At 46.4% G+C, this 16,749-nt stretch overlaps 1 protein-coding gene across 8 annotated transcripts in view; it reads right to left on the bottom strand.

Moving 5' to 3' along the window:
* SEC16A (SEC16 homolog A, endoplasmic reticulum export factor) overlaps positions 1-16,749 on the bottom strand; it is a 559,433-nt gene that overhangs the window by 81,787 nt on the left and 460,897 nt on the right. For all 8 annotated transcript variants that reach the window (XM_085612981.1, XM_085613007.1, XM_085613017.1 and 5 more), the window contains one exon: positions 3,374-3,442. In XM_085612981.1, coding sequence (XP_085469107.1) covers positions 3,374-3,442 — 69 coding nt within the window. The remainder of the gene's footprint in view (positions 1-3,373; positions 3,443-16,749) is intronic.

Below are 16,749 nucleotides of genomic sequence, written 5' to 3'. Positions count from 1 at the left end.
GGCGGACCCTGAACAGTGGAGGTTTAGACTTACAAAAACCTATGTTCAGCCATCGGAAAGCTAAGAATCTGAGGGACTTTTTAGTCCACACTCGCCCCAACCCCACAAGCACCATGGGCCCTTTACGTTTGTTACATCCACTACCTCAGGGCCATTACCCATGCAGTAACTGCAGTGTATGTCATTTAACCAAGGTGACAAAAACAGTAACCTACAACAACGGAATGACATGGGACCTCCGATCCTTCACCAACTTCAACAAGACAGGGGTGGTATACCTGATCACCTGCGTCTGCAACCTTCACTATGTGGGGATGACCACAAGGAAGGCAAATACCAGGATAATCGAACACCGGAGCAATTTTAGGTGTAAACGCAATAACACCAAAATGACCACCCATTTTCTGGAAAAACAGCACACACCTAATGACCTCAATTGGGTCATTCTGGAACACGTAAGCAATCACCAAAACATTGAGAAAAAACTACACGAGAAAGAACAACGATAGGTTTTCAAGCTGCGTTCTGATAGCTATGGTTTGAACGATGACATACCCTGGGGACAATTCACATGACATTGATACCCACTGCAATGGCCTCAAACTATCACTTGGACCATCATGGTCCTTCTCACATTTTTCACACTACTTGTGAACCGTGTAATTTTGATTTTTTGGACATCCAACCTCTGCCAGATCTTGTTTTGACATATACTCCTGATTGTCATTATAATTTATCCCACGATAGATTTTAATTCTTAGCAGCCTAAAAATGGATGTGAGGTTAATAAAGTTTTCTTACACCCATCTCGCTATGGCCGCCCTCTTTTTCGCATACACTGCTCGCATGTCAAAGTTTTGCATTCATGAGACTTTTCATTCATGAGACTTTCCATCCTTTTATAAATTAATATTTACGTTCAGTCTCACCTAACTCAGAGTCTTTTCAGACACCGTCATGCTATCCAACTATATATTTTGTGGAAATTGTCCCAATCCAATATGGCCGCCCCCGGAGGATCTCCGAGTACGAGCCCTTCTTCGCTTTCAATTCCATTATTTCTACATAAACAACACCACACCGGAGACACGCCAGAATGCGGTCCGGTAGGTGTTGGCCCAAGTAGGTGTTCAGAAGCGTGGCTGTCCATGTACAAGTAAGTGAGCGCTCTGGGATAGCCCTTCCACCCCACCCGCTTCACGGAGAACATCCATTTTTTCCGTTTCTCTCTCCAAAAAGGGCGAACCATTACCACGAAGCACGCCACAGCTTTAACGGCAACCTTTACATTTTTTTCTTTAGATGTACAAGATCGCCACCCCCCCCTCCGTTGACCATGAGGCATATTATTGTCTTTTAAAAAGTATGTAATGCCTATTTATGTCATTTATATGTTTGTGTATGTGTGTTTTATGTTGTGTCAGACACGTTAGTTTTATATGGATATTGTGTAAAATCACAATCACTTTTCAGCACAAAAACGCCGGCATGGAGATAGCGAATTAACGTTCCTCTCTTTCCTTCCTTTTTATAAAAACCCACAACGAGGCACATCAGAGACTGAAGTGATTGAACACTTGGGTGTAGTGTGCTCACAATTATTATGGATAACAGTACTTATGAACAACTTTTCTCCAATTAATATTTGTCTTATTACATCCTACAGATTTTGCCTGACGTACATTACGTATGTATCATATGTTACGCATGCCTTATAGTTGCAGCGTCTCACATTTTGCACCTTATTTAGGTGCAACAAGGAGTGGCACTGTCTCACTGGGCTGGTCCCGGTGTTGTCCTGAAGAAGAGCTGGGGAAGCTCGAAACTAGTTGACCAGACCATATGCTAGGCACACCTATTCATTATAACTAGGGGCCTTAGCATATCACCCCATTTTTAACTTTTTCAGCTTAGAGCATCAATAAAGTTTATTTGGCCCACTAGCTGATTAATTTTAAATCCCACTCCACTCTTTCACTTGCACTACACATAGTCTGATTTTTTTAGTGCTCCTACGTAATTCGCAAGTCGCAGCACGCCTCAGTCCGTAGAGGACCCCAATGATGAAGCATGTCACCGTGGGGAAACCCTGGTGAGTGAGGGGACTCAAGAAAAGGGCAATCTTTTCCTTTTTTCTGTAATTGGTGTATTTCAGAATCAAGTTGTTTTCTGACACCTCCCATCTCCCTTGGTTAGGTTCTTTTACTTGACTAGCTCAGGTTGTTCTTTGATACATATACTGCTGGAGGGTGAACCTAACCATCAACCTCCAATTCCCCCCTTTTTTTGATAACAGGTATACGATAGCTGACATCCAACTAGATTACAAAGCTGCACATATCGGTGACATTCTAGACTAATGAGATTGGACCCTATGAAACACCCAGGCGTAACCTTGTGTGTAAGCAGATGTGAAGAGATAGGGTCCCTGACTCATATACTAAGTCAATGTGAGTGATGAATTTGTTGTGGGTATTTGATATGGGAAAATATTCAAAATTGTGCATTGAAAGGATGAAGAATTTAAAAATCAATGGGGATTACTTATAGATTACTTTAGTAAAGACTTTATAGAACTGCAATGCCCCAAACGGAAGTGAGAACTACATATTCTGGAAAACACCAAACCAGACCACTCCTTTAGCATGAGACAGGATACAACCTCTTGTTAACTAAACTGCAAAGGAAGCCAAACTGCTCAGGCACATGTCATTTCAGATAAAGGGATTACAAGGGAACTGCTAATGAATGATAGGCCAAGATGTGCAAGATAGAGGTACATGGTTGACCGATGGGGGACTGCCGGGAGAAAAGGGGGGGTACATGGGATTGTTATCTGCAAGTTTAAACTTGAATACAAATTTACTTAAACATTGTAAATTAAATAAGCACAGCCAATTTTCATAAATTCTAACCCCCCTCAGTTTAAAGTATTCCTTCATGATCAGACCAAAATGTTTTTTCCTACTATGCACATTTTCAGACGTCACCCCAAATCATCAAAACCCTTAAACAAATTAATTCTGCACACAGTGACATGTTTGACACACATTAAATGCAATTATTTCCACTGGGCCATCAGCATTGAGTAACGCCAACATTTCAGAGAAATCTGTCTGTGGGAATGACTATTGGACAAAGCATGGTCGAATACACCGTCTGGTGTGCAATCATGTTATTTCCCACCACTCCCCCAAAACAAGTGCTGAGCGACTTTTGCAGAGGAGTAAACACACAACAGGGTTTCTGCAAGTCATGTCATTCCATTAGTTTATCAAAGCATTATGGGTTCTCATGCCATAGGGTATAACTAAAGAAAAGATATGCAAAATGCAAAATGAAATAATCAGTAGGTTTTTACAGCTGTTCTTACCTCTCCTGTCTGGGATCCATCTACATGTGACGCAGGGAGTTCGTAACCAGATGGAATCTGATCACTCGGCTGTTGACAGAGTAAAGACACATTACAGACCATAGTGTACTTTGCAAGCTTTGTAATCTTTAAACTAACAAAGCAGTGTCCCCATTCCCCAAGACTCAATTCATCCTTCAATATACAGGAAAGGGAAGACAACTATTATTGCACAGCACCAAAAAAAAAAAAAACAATTAGAAAGCCTTGGAAAAAATGTGGCCCTTTATGTCCCTTTTCATTAGCATTCTGCCTGTTCCACCCACCTCTAAAACACACTACCGAATGCCCAAGACAAAATGTTTGCTCCGCAAGACAGCAGATGCTTTAATCTAGCAACAATGCTGGATAATTATGTTACTAAAGAGCTGATGAGGAGGTTCAGTTGTTTGGAGGGAGGGGGGCTGCAGACTTTCAAGTAACATTCATCACGGGTGTGATTTAGCCTATGGTCTTAGACCCCTGCTGCAGATTCTTAGGAGAAGGCCAAATACCAAAAAGGCCACTTTACAGGAGACAGTTGTCAAAAACACAAAAAGCCAGAGAGGTGAAAGGCAAACATATTTCGAAGCATGGCCAAGTCAGGTCTCTGGAGTCCACAGGAAATGTGGTGTATCGTTTCATTAAAGTTCAGTGGTAGACTGTATATTATTCAGTATTGTTGCATGGTGGAATGTCTTCTGGTCAAATGAAAAATTTAGACGCAATGACTCCCCATCTGTATTTGGAGGAGTCTGTTGCTAGGAACTCTGAATACAGCCTGCAAATGGGAGGTCACATTAGCAGCCTGCTTGAGATGGACTACCAGTCCAGGTAACAATAGTTTGCAGCTTGATGCACTTCTAGATTCACATGTTGTGCATTATTCTAGCTTTTATTGTTTGGGTCTGGAACACTAATATCTCCAGTTTTTTTTATTTTGGGTACTGACAAGTGGAGGAGCCATGCCGACAGGCTGTGATGGTGAAAGTAAGGCCACAATGGCAGAGTACATGGTTGCCATATTCAAATTCTTTTTCCATGCCGTTAGGATTTTCCCTTTCTATTCTGACATTTTCGAAAACACCCCCAGCTTTAGTAGGGAGGTGGGTTGGTTACATGTGAATACAGAAGAATTTCAAGCCGTGAAACCATTTTTAAAGGCAGGTATATTGTTTCTTTTACTGCATGAATTTCTTCTAGATTCACACACTGTGCATGGATTATGCAATAGTTTTAACTTCAAGAAACGTGAAGGCAGTGAAGTGAGGTTGCTGTATCATTTTTATTTTTAAAAAGAGGTTTTAGGACCCTCTAGTCCTCGGCCACTTCTCTATTTGCATATACATCCCCTTTAGAGTATTGTGATTGTGTAAACTGATGTGTGTAAACTGATGACCATGGTGCAGCAATACATAGATCACTGATTGAGATGTTTGCTAGAAAACCTAATGCTGTTCTTTTTTTCCTTATAGAATGCGTCCCTGGTTTCCGATTAAGGGTCTTCTCTGCTAGTGTGTAACAAGTCTGGTTGTCTGCACAAACTATTCGACTACTATTTGCTGTTGATACCGGGAGGTCTCTGTTGGTGCTGCATCCGTCACAAAGAATTGTTTGGTTATTCTTAGCGTTTCAGTCTCTTGTATGAAGTTCATAGTACCCCTTCATAAATTAAGTGTGTAGGGCTCTTATCACCTGTGTCTTTAGTTTTTGGAAAAAGGCAGATAACTGGACAAATTTGTTCACATGAAAATGAAACATGGCAAGAAATTGTGGGCAGCCCTCTTGACCACCCTAACTTTGTGTATTTGTAGGTAGAATTCTTGGATTGCTGAAGCCTGTAACACTGAATATGTAGAGGTGATGGCAATTAAGATGGGTGTGTTTAGTGTGAGGTATTTTACTTTTACTTTAAGCGCTGGTTCAAAAGGCCGTCTACTGAGCTGTGTAAGTTCTATATCAAGATGGCGTAGGAGCTGAACTCGTCAGACAAATTCTTTTTGTCCCCTCGAGAAATAGTTTAAATAACAGTGTAGCAAATGTTCCTTCCCAAAGTACCTCTTGTATATGCAACTACGGCTAACAGGTGTACCCCTAGATAGAAGCATAAGATGTTTAGAGTCAACCAAGAGCATTCGTACTTGATGGCTGTTGTGAATCCTGTAGGTCACTAATACGGTCCTTCTTATTAATCCTGTGCAAAATTCTTGTCCATTTAGCTCCACATAACTTATAAATTTTAACATTTTCTTGCCTCTCTGATCATGTCCAAGCATTTCTTTGGTAGCCCAGACAGTTGAATTTTACGTGTTCTGGAATCAAGGTGCCCCACACAGGCTTTTTAATTTACAAAAGATTCACACTACAAAACAAATAATTTCCAAAACCTTATACATTACTTGTGCTTAGGTAAGGGTCTCTCACAGTACTGCCAGCAATGCCCCAATGAAGGATAGTGGTTTAGCCATGACCAATGTGGACTATTTTGTAGATAAAAGGTTAGATAGGTCCCAGGGTAGGGAAAACATCCTAAATCAGAATAAAGGAGTCTTATGAGCCAGTATTCTAGGTGTGGATTAATGGGCAAATCTCCAAAATTGTCTTTTTGCCATGACCTTGGTGAAAAGGAAAATGAGTTACTTACGTATAACTGTAGTTCTCCAGTATTAGTATCTGAAAGATTCACATGCTTGTATCTTTACCCATCATCGAAGTGGGAGCCCCACGGTATCATAACAAAGAAGTATTTATTATTATCATAGGCTAGAATGGCAATAACCAAATCACTTTAATAACCTGTCTAAGTCCTTTAAAAAAAAGACCTAACCATGAGCCAATCAGGCGATAGCACCCTCTAGAATATTCCCAAGAGAGGTTGAATCCATCAGATTTTCAAAGCACAAGCGGAAATTAAATCACAGGCTATAAGGAGAGCCTCTCAGGAGAGGAGGGTGGGTCGCAATGAATCTATAAACAATTCCAACACTGGAGAACTACAGTTACAAGTAAGACATATATATTCTTCTCCAGTATTGGATCTTTCATAGATTCACATGCTTGAATCAGAATAGCAAGCAGTCGCTGTATTTAAATTCTAAACAGCATTAGTACAAATAGCGGATGGTGGGTAGAAACATACATGATATATTCCCATGCAATTTAACCTAAACGTACGTGTGTGTGAGTGAGTGAGTGAGCGAGAGTGAGAGTGAGTGTGAGAGTGAGTGTGAGAGTGAGTGTGAGTGTGAGAGTGAGTGTGAGAGTGAGTGTGTATATATAGGTAGTAGCTGTGTGGGTGAGTGGCTGTTTGAGTAGGTGTTTGGTTAAGTGAGTTGGTGTATGAATGGCTGTGAGAGTGCTTGGATGGATGTGTGAATGGGTATGTAAGTGGTTGTGTGAGTGAGTGTATGTCTTGAGAGATTGTATGAGTGAGTGTGTGTGTGGGTCAATATGTGGTATGAGTACCTATATGGGCGAGCGTGGCAGTCTGAGTAGCTGTTAGAGTGACTGAGTGAGTGGCTCCATGGAGGAGTGAGTGGTTGTATGGGTACCTGTATGGATCTGTGAATGGTTATGTGAGGGGTTGTGTGCACGGTAAGTGGGTGTATGGGAGGTTGTATAGGGGTATGAGTGGGTGTGTGAGTGCTTCTGTGGATGATGTCATCAGTGATGTCATTTGAGATGTCATCAGTGATGTTACTGACCATGTCATGAGTGATGTAATATGTGAGGTCATAAGCAGTGCATTACGGGGGCCAGAGTTATAGTTAGCTCAGCTATCTATAACAGCTGAATTTTAGTTTTGTACAAGTGAAATCTGAGCCTAACTATTACGTCCCTGGAAAGGAAAATGCTACTTACCAGTATGCATCTGTTCTTGGAATGTAGAGCTGCAGATCCACACAGTATGCATAGATCGCCATCTGGTGTTCGGCCCGGATATTTGCACTTTGTCATAAAGTCTTTGGAAGTTATGGGATAGGTGTCTCCTCCTTTGGACAATGGTGCGCATGGGATTCGACTCCATCGTCAGATTGTTTTTTCGCCAAGAAGGGAAATGATGGAGTTTTGTAAGAAACAGAAAGATGTCCATGTATGTTGTATCTAATTAGGATAATACTGGAACAGATAAAGGTAGCCTGGGAGGTGGGTGGGCGTGTGTGGATCTACAGCTCTACATGCCAACAACAGATGCCTACTGGTAAGTAGCATTTTCCATTTGAGGCATATGAGCTGTAGATCATACAATATGCATAGATGGCATAGCAGTACTCCTCCTTAGCGGGGGACCAACTGTGTCTGTTGCAGTAGTTTGAAATAGTGTTTTTAGTACAGCTTTGCCCACACTAGCTTGTTGTTTTGCCTGCACATCGACACAATAGTGTTTTGTGAATGTGCATGGTGTGGACCATGTAGCTGCTTTGCAGATGTCATCTAGGGGAATGTTCCCTAAAAATGCCATTGAATCCCCTATCTTTCGGGTAGAGTAAGCTTTAGGGGGAATAGATAATGTTTGTTTTGCCTTGTGGTAGCAAATTTGAATACATTTGACAATCCACCTTGCAATGCAAGATTTTGATATGGGATTGCCTTTTTGTGGCGGTGAGAAGGATACAAAAAGTTTTGTTTTACGAAAAGGTTTTGTTCTGTCTATATAGTAAAGGAGTGTTCTCTTTACATCCAGTGTATAAAGAGCCCTTTCTGCTACTGTTTGTAGTTGCGAGAAGAACACTGGCAACTCAATAGACTGGTTCAGATGAAAGAGAGATAAGTTTAGGAAAATATTTGGGATTTGTTCTGAGAACCACTTTGTTATGATGGAGTTGTAAAAATGGTTCTTGAATGGTTAGTGCCTGTAGCTCACTGACTCTTCTAAGAGATGTAATGGCCACAAGGAAAGCGACTTTCCATGTGAGGAATTGTAGTACAAGTTACTTACCTTCGTTAACGATGTATCTGGTAGAGAAGATTCTAGCTGCAGATTCCTTAACGTAGAATTATCCCCAGGCGGGAGACTGGACCCGGAAAACTTTCTAGCCCCAGCATCTGTAAGCGCCGGGGGGCGCTACCACGCGACTCCGCCCAGACGTCCCCCGCAGGCGTGACGTCAGCAACGTCACATAAGCCCCACCCCGGCACACTGACGTCTGTTTGCTTCAGAGAACTTTTCCGCGCCAAAACGCAGAGCCATCACAACAAAACTGAGGAGAGCATGGGAACAGTGTGCAAAAAACCAGAGAAACAAAATAGAGAGAAACAGAAGATGAGAAACAGCACCAGGTGGCACTAAGGCACCAAAAGGCGACAACAGGAGGCCAGAGCAGAGCATCACTCTGAGAAACAACTGTGCAAGCCAAGGCGAAAGCACCAGAAGGCCAGAGCAGCGAAGCCAGAGCCAAAAAAGCATAAGGACCACTCCGTAGAACCTCCTTGCAAGCCAAGGCAAGAGCCCTCCTGGAGGCACGAGAGAGAGTGAGAGTGAGAGTGAGAGTGAGAGTGAGAGTGAGAGTGAGAGTGAGAGTGAGAGTGAGAGTGAGAGTGAGAGTGAGAGTGAGAGTGAGAGTGAGAGTGAGAGTGAGAGTGAGAGTGAGAGAGAGAGAGAGAGACTGCAACCACAAGGGGAAGGGCCACAAGCCCGGAACAGAGGAGCAACAGCAATCCATCCCCAGACCACATCGCCAAGGACGGCCATACCTCCTGATAGGAGCAGGAGGTCAAAGGACAGGGAATCCATCCGCAGACTACAGTGCCAAGGAGGGCCATAACCTCTGAAAAGAGTAGGAAGTCAAAGGCCAGGTAAAAGAAGTCGCAACGAAGAAGACCGCTGAGAAACAGAGACTCAGACAACAGAGGGAAAGAGCAAAAGTAGTCCCACACGCTGGAGAGAAACCAGCTGGACAGATGCCTGACCAGAAGAAAACGAAGAGGACACCCACAGAAGACAAGTCACCCAGAGGGAGGCGACTGCAGAAACCCAAGCAGAGGGTCCTCGCAGAACGGGGAGGAATGGCGGGTAGTGAATGAATCTGTGACTAGAATCGTCTCTACCAGATACATTGTTACCGAAGGTAAGTAACTTGTACATCTGATAGAGACTACTAGCCGCAGATTCTGTAACGTAGAATAGATACCCTAGCCATACCCAGAAGGAAGGAGGGCCTGCGAGAGAGCCTCCCCACCAGGAGAGAGACAGGGCCCCAGCAGGGGACATGTCACAGGGACAAGAAGGGAAAGGCCAGGAAATCCTAAGCCCAACTAGGGAGAACCGCCGAACACCCCGCAGGGGCAGATAGCGCCCAAAAAGCCTCAAGGAACACAAGGACCACCTCAACCCCTAGGGAGAAGAGGTAGAACCGGAGGCAGGGCCCACCTGAAGAAACACATACACAGTGACAGAAAGAGCTGTACACACCCAGGCCGCAAGCAGCAGACAAGGCAGGGACGGTTGCACCACCAAAAGTGCAGACGTCAGAAGAGCACAAGAGAATGCATCAAAGGCCACAACGGTGTAGCAGAACAATAGGCCAGCACTGGCATGCACAGCCAGCAGCAAAAAACACCACGGAACGGTGCACCCAGGACAAGCTAGGCGCCAGCCAAAGGCAGAGGCCTGGAAGGGCCAAGAAGGGCCAGGACACGCCCCAAAGGAGGGGCCGGCACACACGGACCCACAAATGAAGTGGAACCAGGCATATAAAAAGAGAGAGAGGGGGGGGGACGGACCAAGCCGTCCACCAGAACACAAAAACCAGGGAAACCAGTCTACCCCTGGAACACCAGACAGAGGACCAAGGCGGACAGAAAGGCAAAACCGCTACAACGCAATGCTGCAGACAGCGGGCTGAACTAGGCTAGTGACACAGCGATCCAGGAGAAGGACTGACCGGGGCGCCACGCAAGCCACACCAAAACCATCAGCAAGAACATCGCACCTGCGACATACCGTGACGCCACGGAGAGCAGAAACCCGAAGGACGACCACACCTCCCCAGCACAGGATAAAGCTATATAATGGCTATCAGTACCCCACATAGGGCATGTTACGTCCCAGAACATGGGAACCCTCTTAGGAAAACATTTCCGCAGCAGAGGACAAATAGAAAAACCTGCAGAGAAACCGCAGATGGCTTGCCAAGCAGCCAATAAAGAATACACAGAAGGCCTAATCTCAGGGCCTACACGGCTTACAAACAGCCAAAACCATAAGTCAAACCAGGGACGGACCAGCAGCCCAAAGCACCAAAGTCCTAACAAAAGGACCTGAAGGCAAATCAACCACACAAAACAGGCAACCGGGGCTACTCGCTACCAGGCCCCAGGAAAACAACCGAAGAACACCCCCCGAAACACAGACCGACTCACAGGTCACTGAGGGGGAGGGGGAGGCAGAATCTGCAGGTGTGTGGAACAAAAGAGTACCATCAAAGGGAAGGTCCACCAGCCGTTCCCTAACGTTCTCCGGGAACACACTATCCCGTAGCCAGGCATGCCGATGAAGGGCACTGAAGAAGCCTTGGTACGACCAAGCACCTCCGAAATTCCCAGAGCCGAGTGAAGAATAAATGCTGCCAGCTCCCGGCCATCCAACACATGGTGCCTCAGATCAACACAGGCACCCTCCTGAGAAGCGGCAGACATAAGGGAATCCGCCGAATCCCACAAGCAAAATGTGGCACTAGCCAATACACAAAGAGTGTTAAGGGCACGCAAAGCCGCACTGGTGGAGGCAAAGACATTGCGCCCCTAGGAATCCAACCAGTGGGCCTCCGATGACGGGGGAGACAACACCGATGGCAAGGAGGGAAAGGCAGTCTGTAAAAGAGGACCCCTGGTGAAGGGAAAGACAGACAGGATCATGCGGCGCAGGACGGTGGCGGTGCAGAAGTTGCTGGGGCACTGGGTCCCCCGTGGAGGGCCGCCCCAAGCCCCCAAAAGAGAAGTATGGAGCGAAGCCTCGAAGGGAAGGAGCAGCTCCCAACCACCAGAACCCTGATGGAGGACCTCCAGAAGATGATACATGGGGAAACGGGCAGCTGGATCACCCATGCGCAGGATCCCCGTAGCCGTGGAAACAGCCAGAGCGAAGGCAGCCCTCGCCTTCGTAGGGCCCCGCGGTGGTGAAAGCAGTTCCTCCGTGCGCGACGGCTGCAAGCTAAGGCGGCCGTCCCCCAGCCCAACCGGTGGAAGGAAAGACCAAGCCTGAAACGGGGGTTGGGGGAGGCTGATGAATGGGGAACCTGAGGCACCGCGGGCGAAGACTGCGGGCGCGGCGCAGAGCCGTCCTTAGAGGACGCCGGGGAAAAGGCCACAACCAGTCTACGGAGAAGATGAAACCAACAATCGCCGAACCTCTGGAGAAGAGGGGGCGTCCGAAGACGAATTACCGACCCAACATCGGCCCGGCGCCGTAAAGTCCGCCACAACGTGCGGCGCAGGAGACCGAGGCGGGGTCGGAGCCGGGGTGGCTAAGGAACGGCGCCGGAAAGGCGTCGACTCGACCTCCGACGAGGCAGCAGTCTGCGTGGAGGGACGAGAGGGGCCCAGGGTCATGCCCCGACCCCTAGCAAACCCCTGCGGCGCCGCCAGGCCCAGCAGCCGCCAGCGCCTGAGCGGTGTCATCGCGGCCTCGGACAAGGCAACCGCCTGCCCAGAGGACCGAAGGGGACTCGAGGACACGCCCCGAGCCCTGGAAACCTCCTGCGACACCACAGGGACCCCTGCGGGGGTTTGCAGCGAGGCAGAGGTGCCTTGGTCCAAGGAGGGAACCCCGAAGGGCCGCACCCCGACGGCACCACATCTTTCGAACCTGGATCCAAACCTGTCGGAGCTGCCGGCGACGTCGCAGGAGTCCCCGCACGCGGCAAGGGATCCGCTGACGTCCCAGGAAGAGAAGGAGAAGAAGGAAGAGCCAACGAGGCCTGCAAGGCCGCCGCATAGGCCTTCAGCTGGGCTCTGGTCGCCCCCGCACCGGGGAACGCCGCATAGGGTGGCGACACGCGGGGCCGCACCACCCGCGGAGAACCCACGCCCCCAACAGGCCAGGGACTGGGCCTCGGGGACAAACTGCGACACTTACCAACAGGTGAGCGACGTCCTTGCGGCCTGGGAGAGGGACGATGTCGGAGACGGAAGCGGCGGGTCTTGAAGTCTTCCGCGGGGGACGGACGTGGCGACAACGCCGACCGGGACATGCACGCCGAAACGAGTTTCATCCGGCACTCCCACCGGGACTTCGGCTGCATTTGCTGACACGCCTCGCAGTCCGTGGCGTCGTGGTGCTCCCCCAAACACCACATGCAGATGGGGTCAGGATCCGTCGCCGACATATGTCGCACGCACGCAAGATGAGCATTCTTTGTTTTTAGCCCCGGGGAGGTGCTGGTCCCCGGGGGTCTGTGCCCCTACCCCCAGGAAATGTATTGATCACTCCGGGGAGGTGGTGGTCCCCGAGGCTCAGGGCAGGGGGTCCAAAAGGCCCCCTCACATTATTAAAATGAAGCCTCGGGGAGGTAGAAGTCCACAGGGCATAATTGAGCCCAAGGAGGGCCCTGTCCACCCCCCTTTTGAAAAAAGCCTGCATGCCCCCGGGACCTGGCTCACCTGGGGGCTATAATGTAAAGAAGCACAGGGACCACATTTTTTGATTTACATTTTGCGCAGATTTGGTGGCTTAGTTGCGTTCGCGTTGAAAAAAAATATATATTTTTAAAAGTGCTTTTTGGCCCTGTAGGGTTTCAGGGTATTCCTACCCTGCACCCTGTTCTTTTTAAACTTTTTTTGTAGGACTTGGCTGAAGTAGAGTTCCAAGATGGCTGCCAACACTTGCTGATTGAAGTGTTAGCAACCAATCAGATTTCAGCATGGGGACTGTGGGATCCTCAGATGATCCCCGTGCCTATATATACACAATTTCTATTTTTAATGTCTCCCAAACTACTTAATGGATTTACACCAAACAACAAAAAGAGTTCTTTCCGCAACAAAGAGCTACCTTCCTGCCAAATAGGGTGCCAAATATTCCTGCCAAATTCCATCCAGAGGTTCGGGCTGTAGTGGAGACTAAAATCTCTATGGGAATTAACAATTTGACCCCCCTTTTTATTGGTTCCTGCTTGACGGATCACCCCAAAACTTGCCATGCACAACAAGAATCACAGAGGCACTTTTCTTTGGAAACGTTCATGAAGATGCGTCAAACGCACCAAAGATGTAGGCAAGTCGACAAAAGCTTTTCCTATGGAAGCATGGTTCTAGCTAGAACTACCTACTGGTGACTGCCAGTAGGAAGGAAGGAGATATATATATATATATATATATTACCTACTGGCGGTCGCCAGTAGGTAGTTATAGTTAGGACCCCTTTTCCATAGGAAAACCTCAACATTCTATTTTGAATAACTTTGGCGCCGGTCGACGAATCCTCGCGAATTTCTCAAAATAGGTGGGGCGCTACGCTCCGCTCCTACCCTGAAAGTCTCGGGGGGATTCGTCAAGCGGGGGCTGAGATAAAAGGGGGGTCCCAAAACGCGTTTTTCCCATGCATTTTTCCATAGGACCTTTAGACAGGGCTACAGCCCGAACGGCTGAACAGAATTACTAGAAATTTGGCAGAGAGGTAGTCCTCAGGTCAAGGAAGTGCCTTTTGTAGGTTTGGTGTAAATCTGTTCAGTAGATCCTGAGAAAATAGCCTTTAAATCAATATATATATCTGTGGCAGCTTACGGTGCGCTTACGGTGCGCTTACGGTAAGCTTACGGTACGCGTACGGTGGCGTGCGCGAGCGCGATTCTGATTGGCTGTTAGATCATAGTAAACATTCGAATCGGTCGAAACCAGGAAGCGGCGGCCGCCATTTTCTCTCTCGAACTGTCAGGGGGGTGAATAAAAAAGGTGGATAATGTGAAAAGGGGGCAGGCTCGACAGTTCCTGACCCCCTAGCCTTGGTCAGGGGGTCCCAGAAGGACCCTCAAGGGCAAAAATAAAATAAAATTTTTTTTTCGAAAAATCGCCGTATGCGCGTAGCGTACGCGCACGGTGACCTGCGGAATTCCGCGAAATTCGCGGAATTACGCGTACCGTGCGCGCACGGCGAAAAAAAATGTGCAAAAAGGAAAGCTTAAAAAAAAAAAAAAAAATTGTGAGGTAAGGTTGGCTCTTATAAGAGCCGTTGGGTTCATACAGGGATGGAGGAAAGAAAGAATGGGAGTATTATGAGCGTCTACAAACATGCTGGTCTATCTTATTGTTAATAAGGGGAAGACTGACCTCCCCAAAAACAATAAGACCACCACATTTTGTACACCTCATTTCAACACTCCCAAATCGAGGGTTGATGTCCAAAGGAAAAGAAGAAGGTGATGCTCCAACAACAGAGGAAGGGCTCAGCTGAGCTGCCGGTGATGTACTCGGCTGAGCATCTGAGGCTGGGCTCTGGTGACTTACTGAAGAGTTTTCTCCAGTATGTCGAGCAAAGGTCCTTGGGTGTCTGTCCTGGAGGTGTCTCATCATAGAGTGATTTCCAAAGGAATATTTCCTCCTTGGATTTCCTCTTGATAAAACACGACCACAAAGTGTGCAAGTGACCAATTGAGCATTCACCTTTTTCTCCCCCTCTGGAAAAGTGAAATACTCCCATACAAAAGAAGTCTTTTGTTTCCTCCTTCTCTGGATCATGGTGGTGCTGCTGGCCTCACTCTCAGAAGAGGTCTGCTGTTCTGCCATTGTATCCCAATGTCAATCCAGCTCCTGCTCCTAGAGAATCACAAGCAGAAATGAGGGGAATGGGTGTGGTGTGGGAAGTTTCTGGAAGTGAAAGTAATTTCAACCAATAAAAAGTGATCTTTGTAAGTCACATGACCTGCCGTGCGCGCACGTGACGCTTACGGTGCGCTTACGCAGCGCTTACGTCACTTTCGCGCATGCGCATTACACGCCCCTGCGTAACCGCGACGTTGCTTCCGGGTATACGCGTACGGCACGCACGTATCGCGCATGCGCATTACACGCCCCAGCGTAACCGCGACGTTGCTTCCGGGTATACGCGTACGGCACGCACGTATCACGTAGGCGCGCAGCACTAATGACATCCAGAGCGCGTAGCGTCAGCTTACCGTACGCGTATCCTACAAGCGCGTAGCGTCAGCTTACCGTACGCGCACGGAAAAAAATGCATTAAAAAAAAAACCTTTCCATAATGCAGGATATAGTACATATATTATTATATAAAAAGGCTTACAAAAAATGACAGAAAAAAAATTTGCATTTAAAAAACAATACAAATTCACTGAATTTGGGAATCACACACATAGTTAGAAATTTAAAAATCTTGCAAAGACACTGGAAAAACCATAGGTATCAAACATATTATAGTTAGGAATTAGCATTTAAAAAACCTTGCAAATTCACTGAAAAAACCATAGGTTTCACACACGTTATAGTTAGGAATTAGCATTTAAAAAACCTTGCAAATTCACTGAAAAAACCATAGGTTTCACACATGTTATAGTTAGCGGAAATTTTACTGATAAAAAACCAGTGAAATTGCCCCGTTATAGTTACTGCTGGCAACTATAACTCACGCGACCGCAATCCTCTGCTGATGACATATGTGTCTTTATGAAAAAAAAATATTTGTAATATATGTATAGCTAAAAATGTATGGAAGAAGACATGGGCAAATAAGTGTCTAAATACAGTATTAGCATCAGTAGAGGATTGCGGTCGCGTGAGTTATAATTGCCAGCAGTAACTATAACGGGGCAATTTCACTGGTTTTTTATCAGTAAAATTTCCGCTAACTATAACGTGTGAAACCTATGGTTTTTTCAGTGAATATATATATATATATGCTTTATTATATAGGGCCACTCTGGATCCTAGAATGCAAAAGAGATGCTTTTCGGCTGTACAACAGCCTTTGTCAATCTAACTCGCACCATTTTGTTTGAACATTTTAAACTTTGTTGCTGTGCCATAACATCTACACAGTAATGTTTTGTAAAGGGGTGCGGTGTAGTCTATGTAGCTGCTTTGCATATGTCAACTATTGGAATGCATCCCTAGAAATGCCATAAAAGCTCCTCTTTGCGTGTAGAATGAACTATTGGTGGGATAGGGAGGGGTCTTTTGGCTTAAGCCTAATAGGTATGGATACATTTTACTATCCTACGTGCAATACCCGATTTGGAAATTGCTTTAACCTGATGTGGTTTGGAGAATGAAACATATAGTTGAGTTTTCTGAAAGGACCGTGTCCTTTCTATATAGTACAATAGGGCTATTTTAACATCTAATGTATGTAATGCTCTGTCTGCCACAGAGTATGGTCAAGGGAAAAATACAGGCAATTCAATGGACTG

Source organism: Triturus cristatus, chromosome 1_2 (genome assembly GCF_964204655.1).
Source record: "Triturus cristatus chromosome 1_2, aTriCri1.1, whole genome shotgun sequence".
Lineage (NCBI taxonomy): Eukaryota > Metazoa > Chordata > Amphibia > Caudata > Salamandridae > Triturus > Triturus cristatus.
Note: the sequence above shows the minus strand (reverse complement) of the source record. Positions and strands in the feature narration are given on the sequence as shown.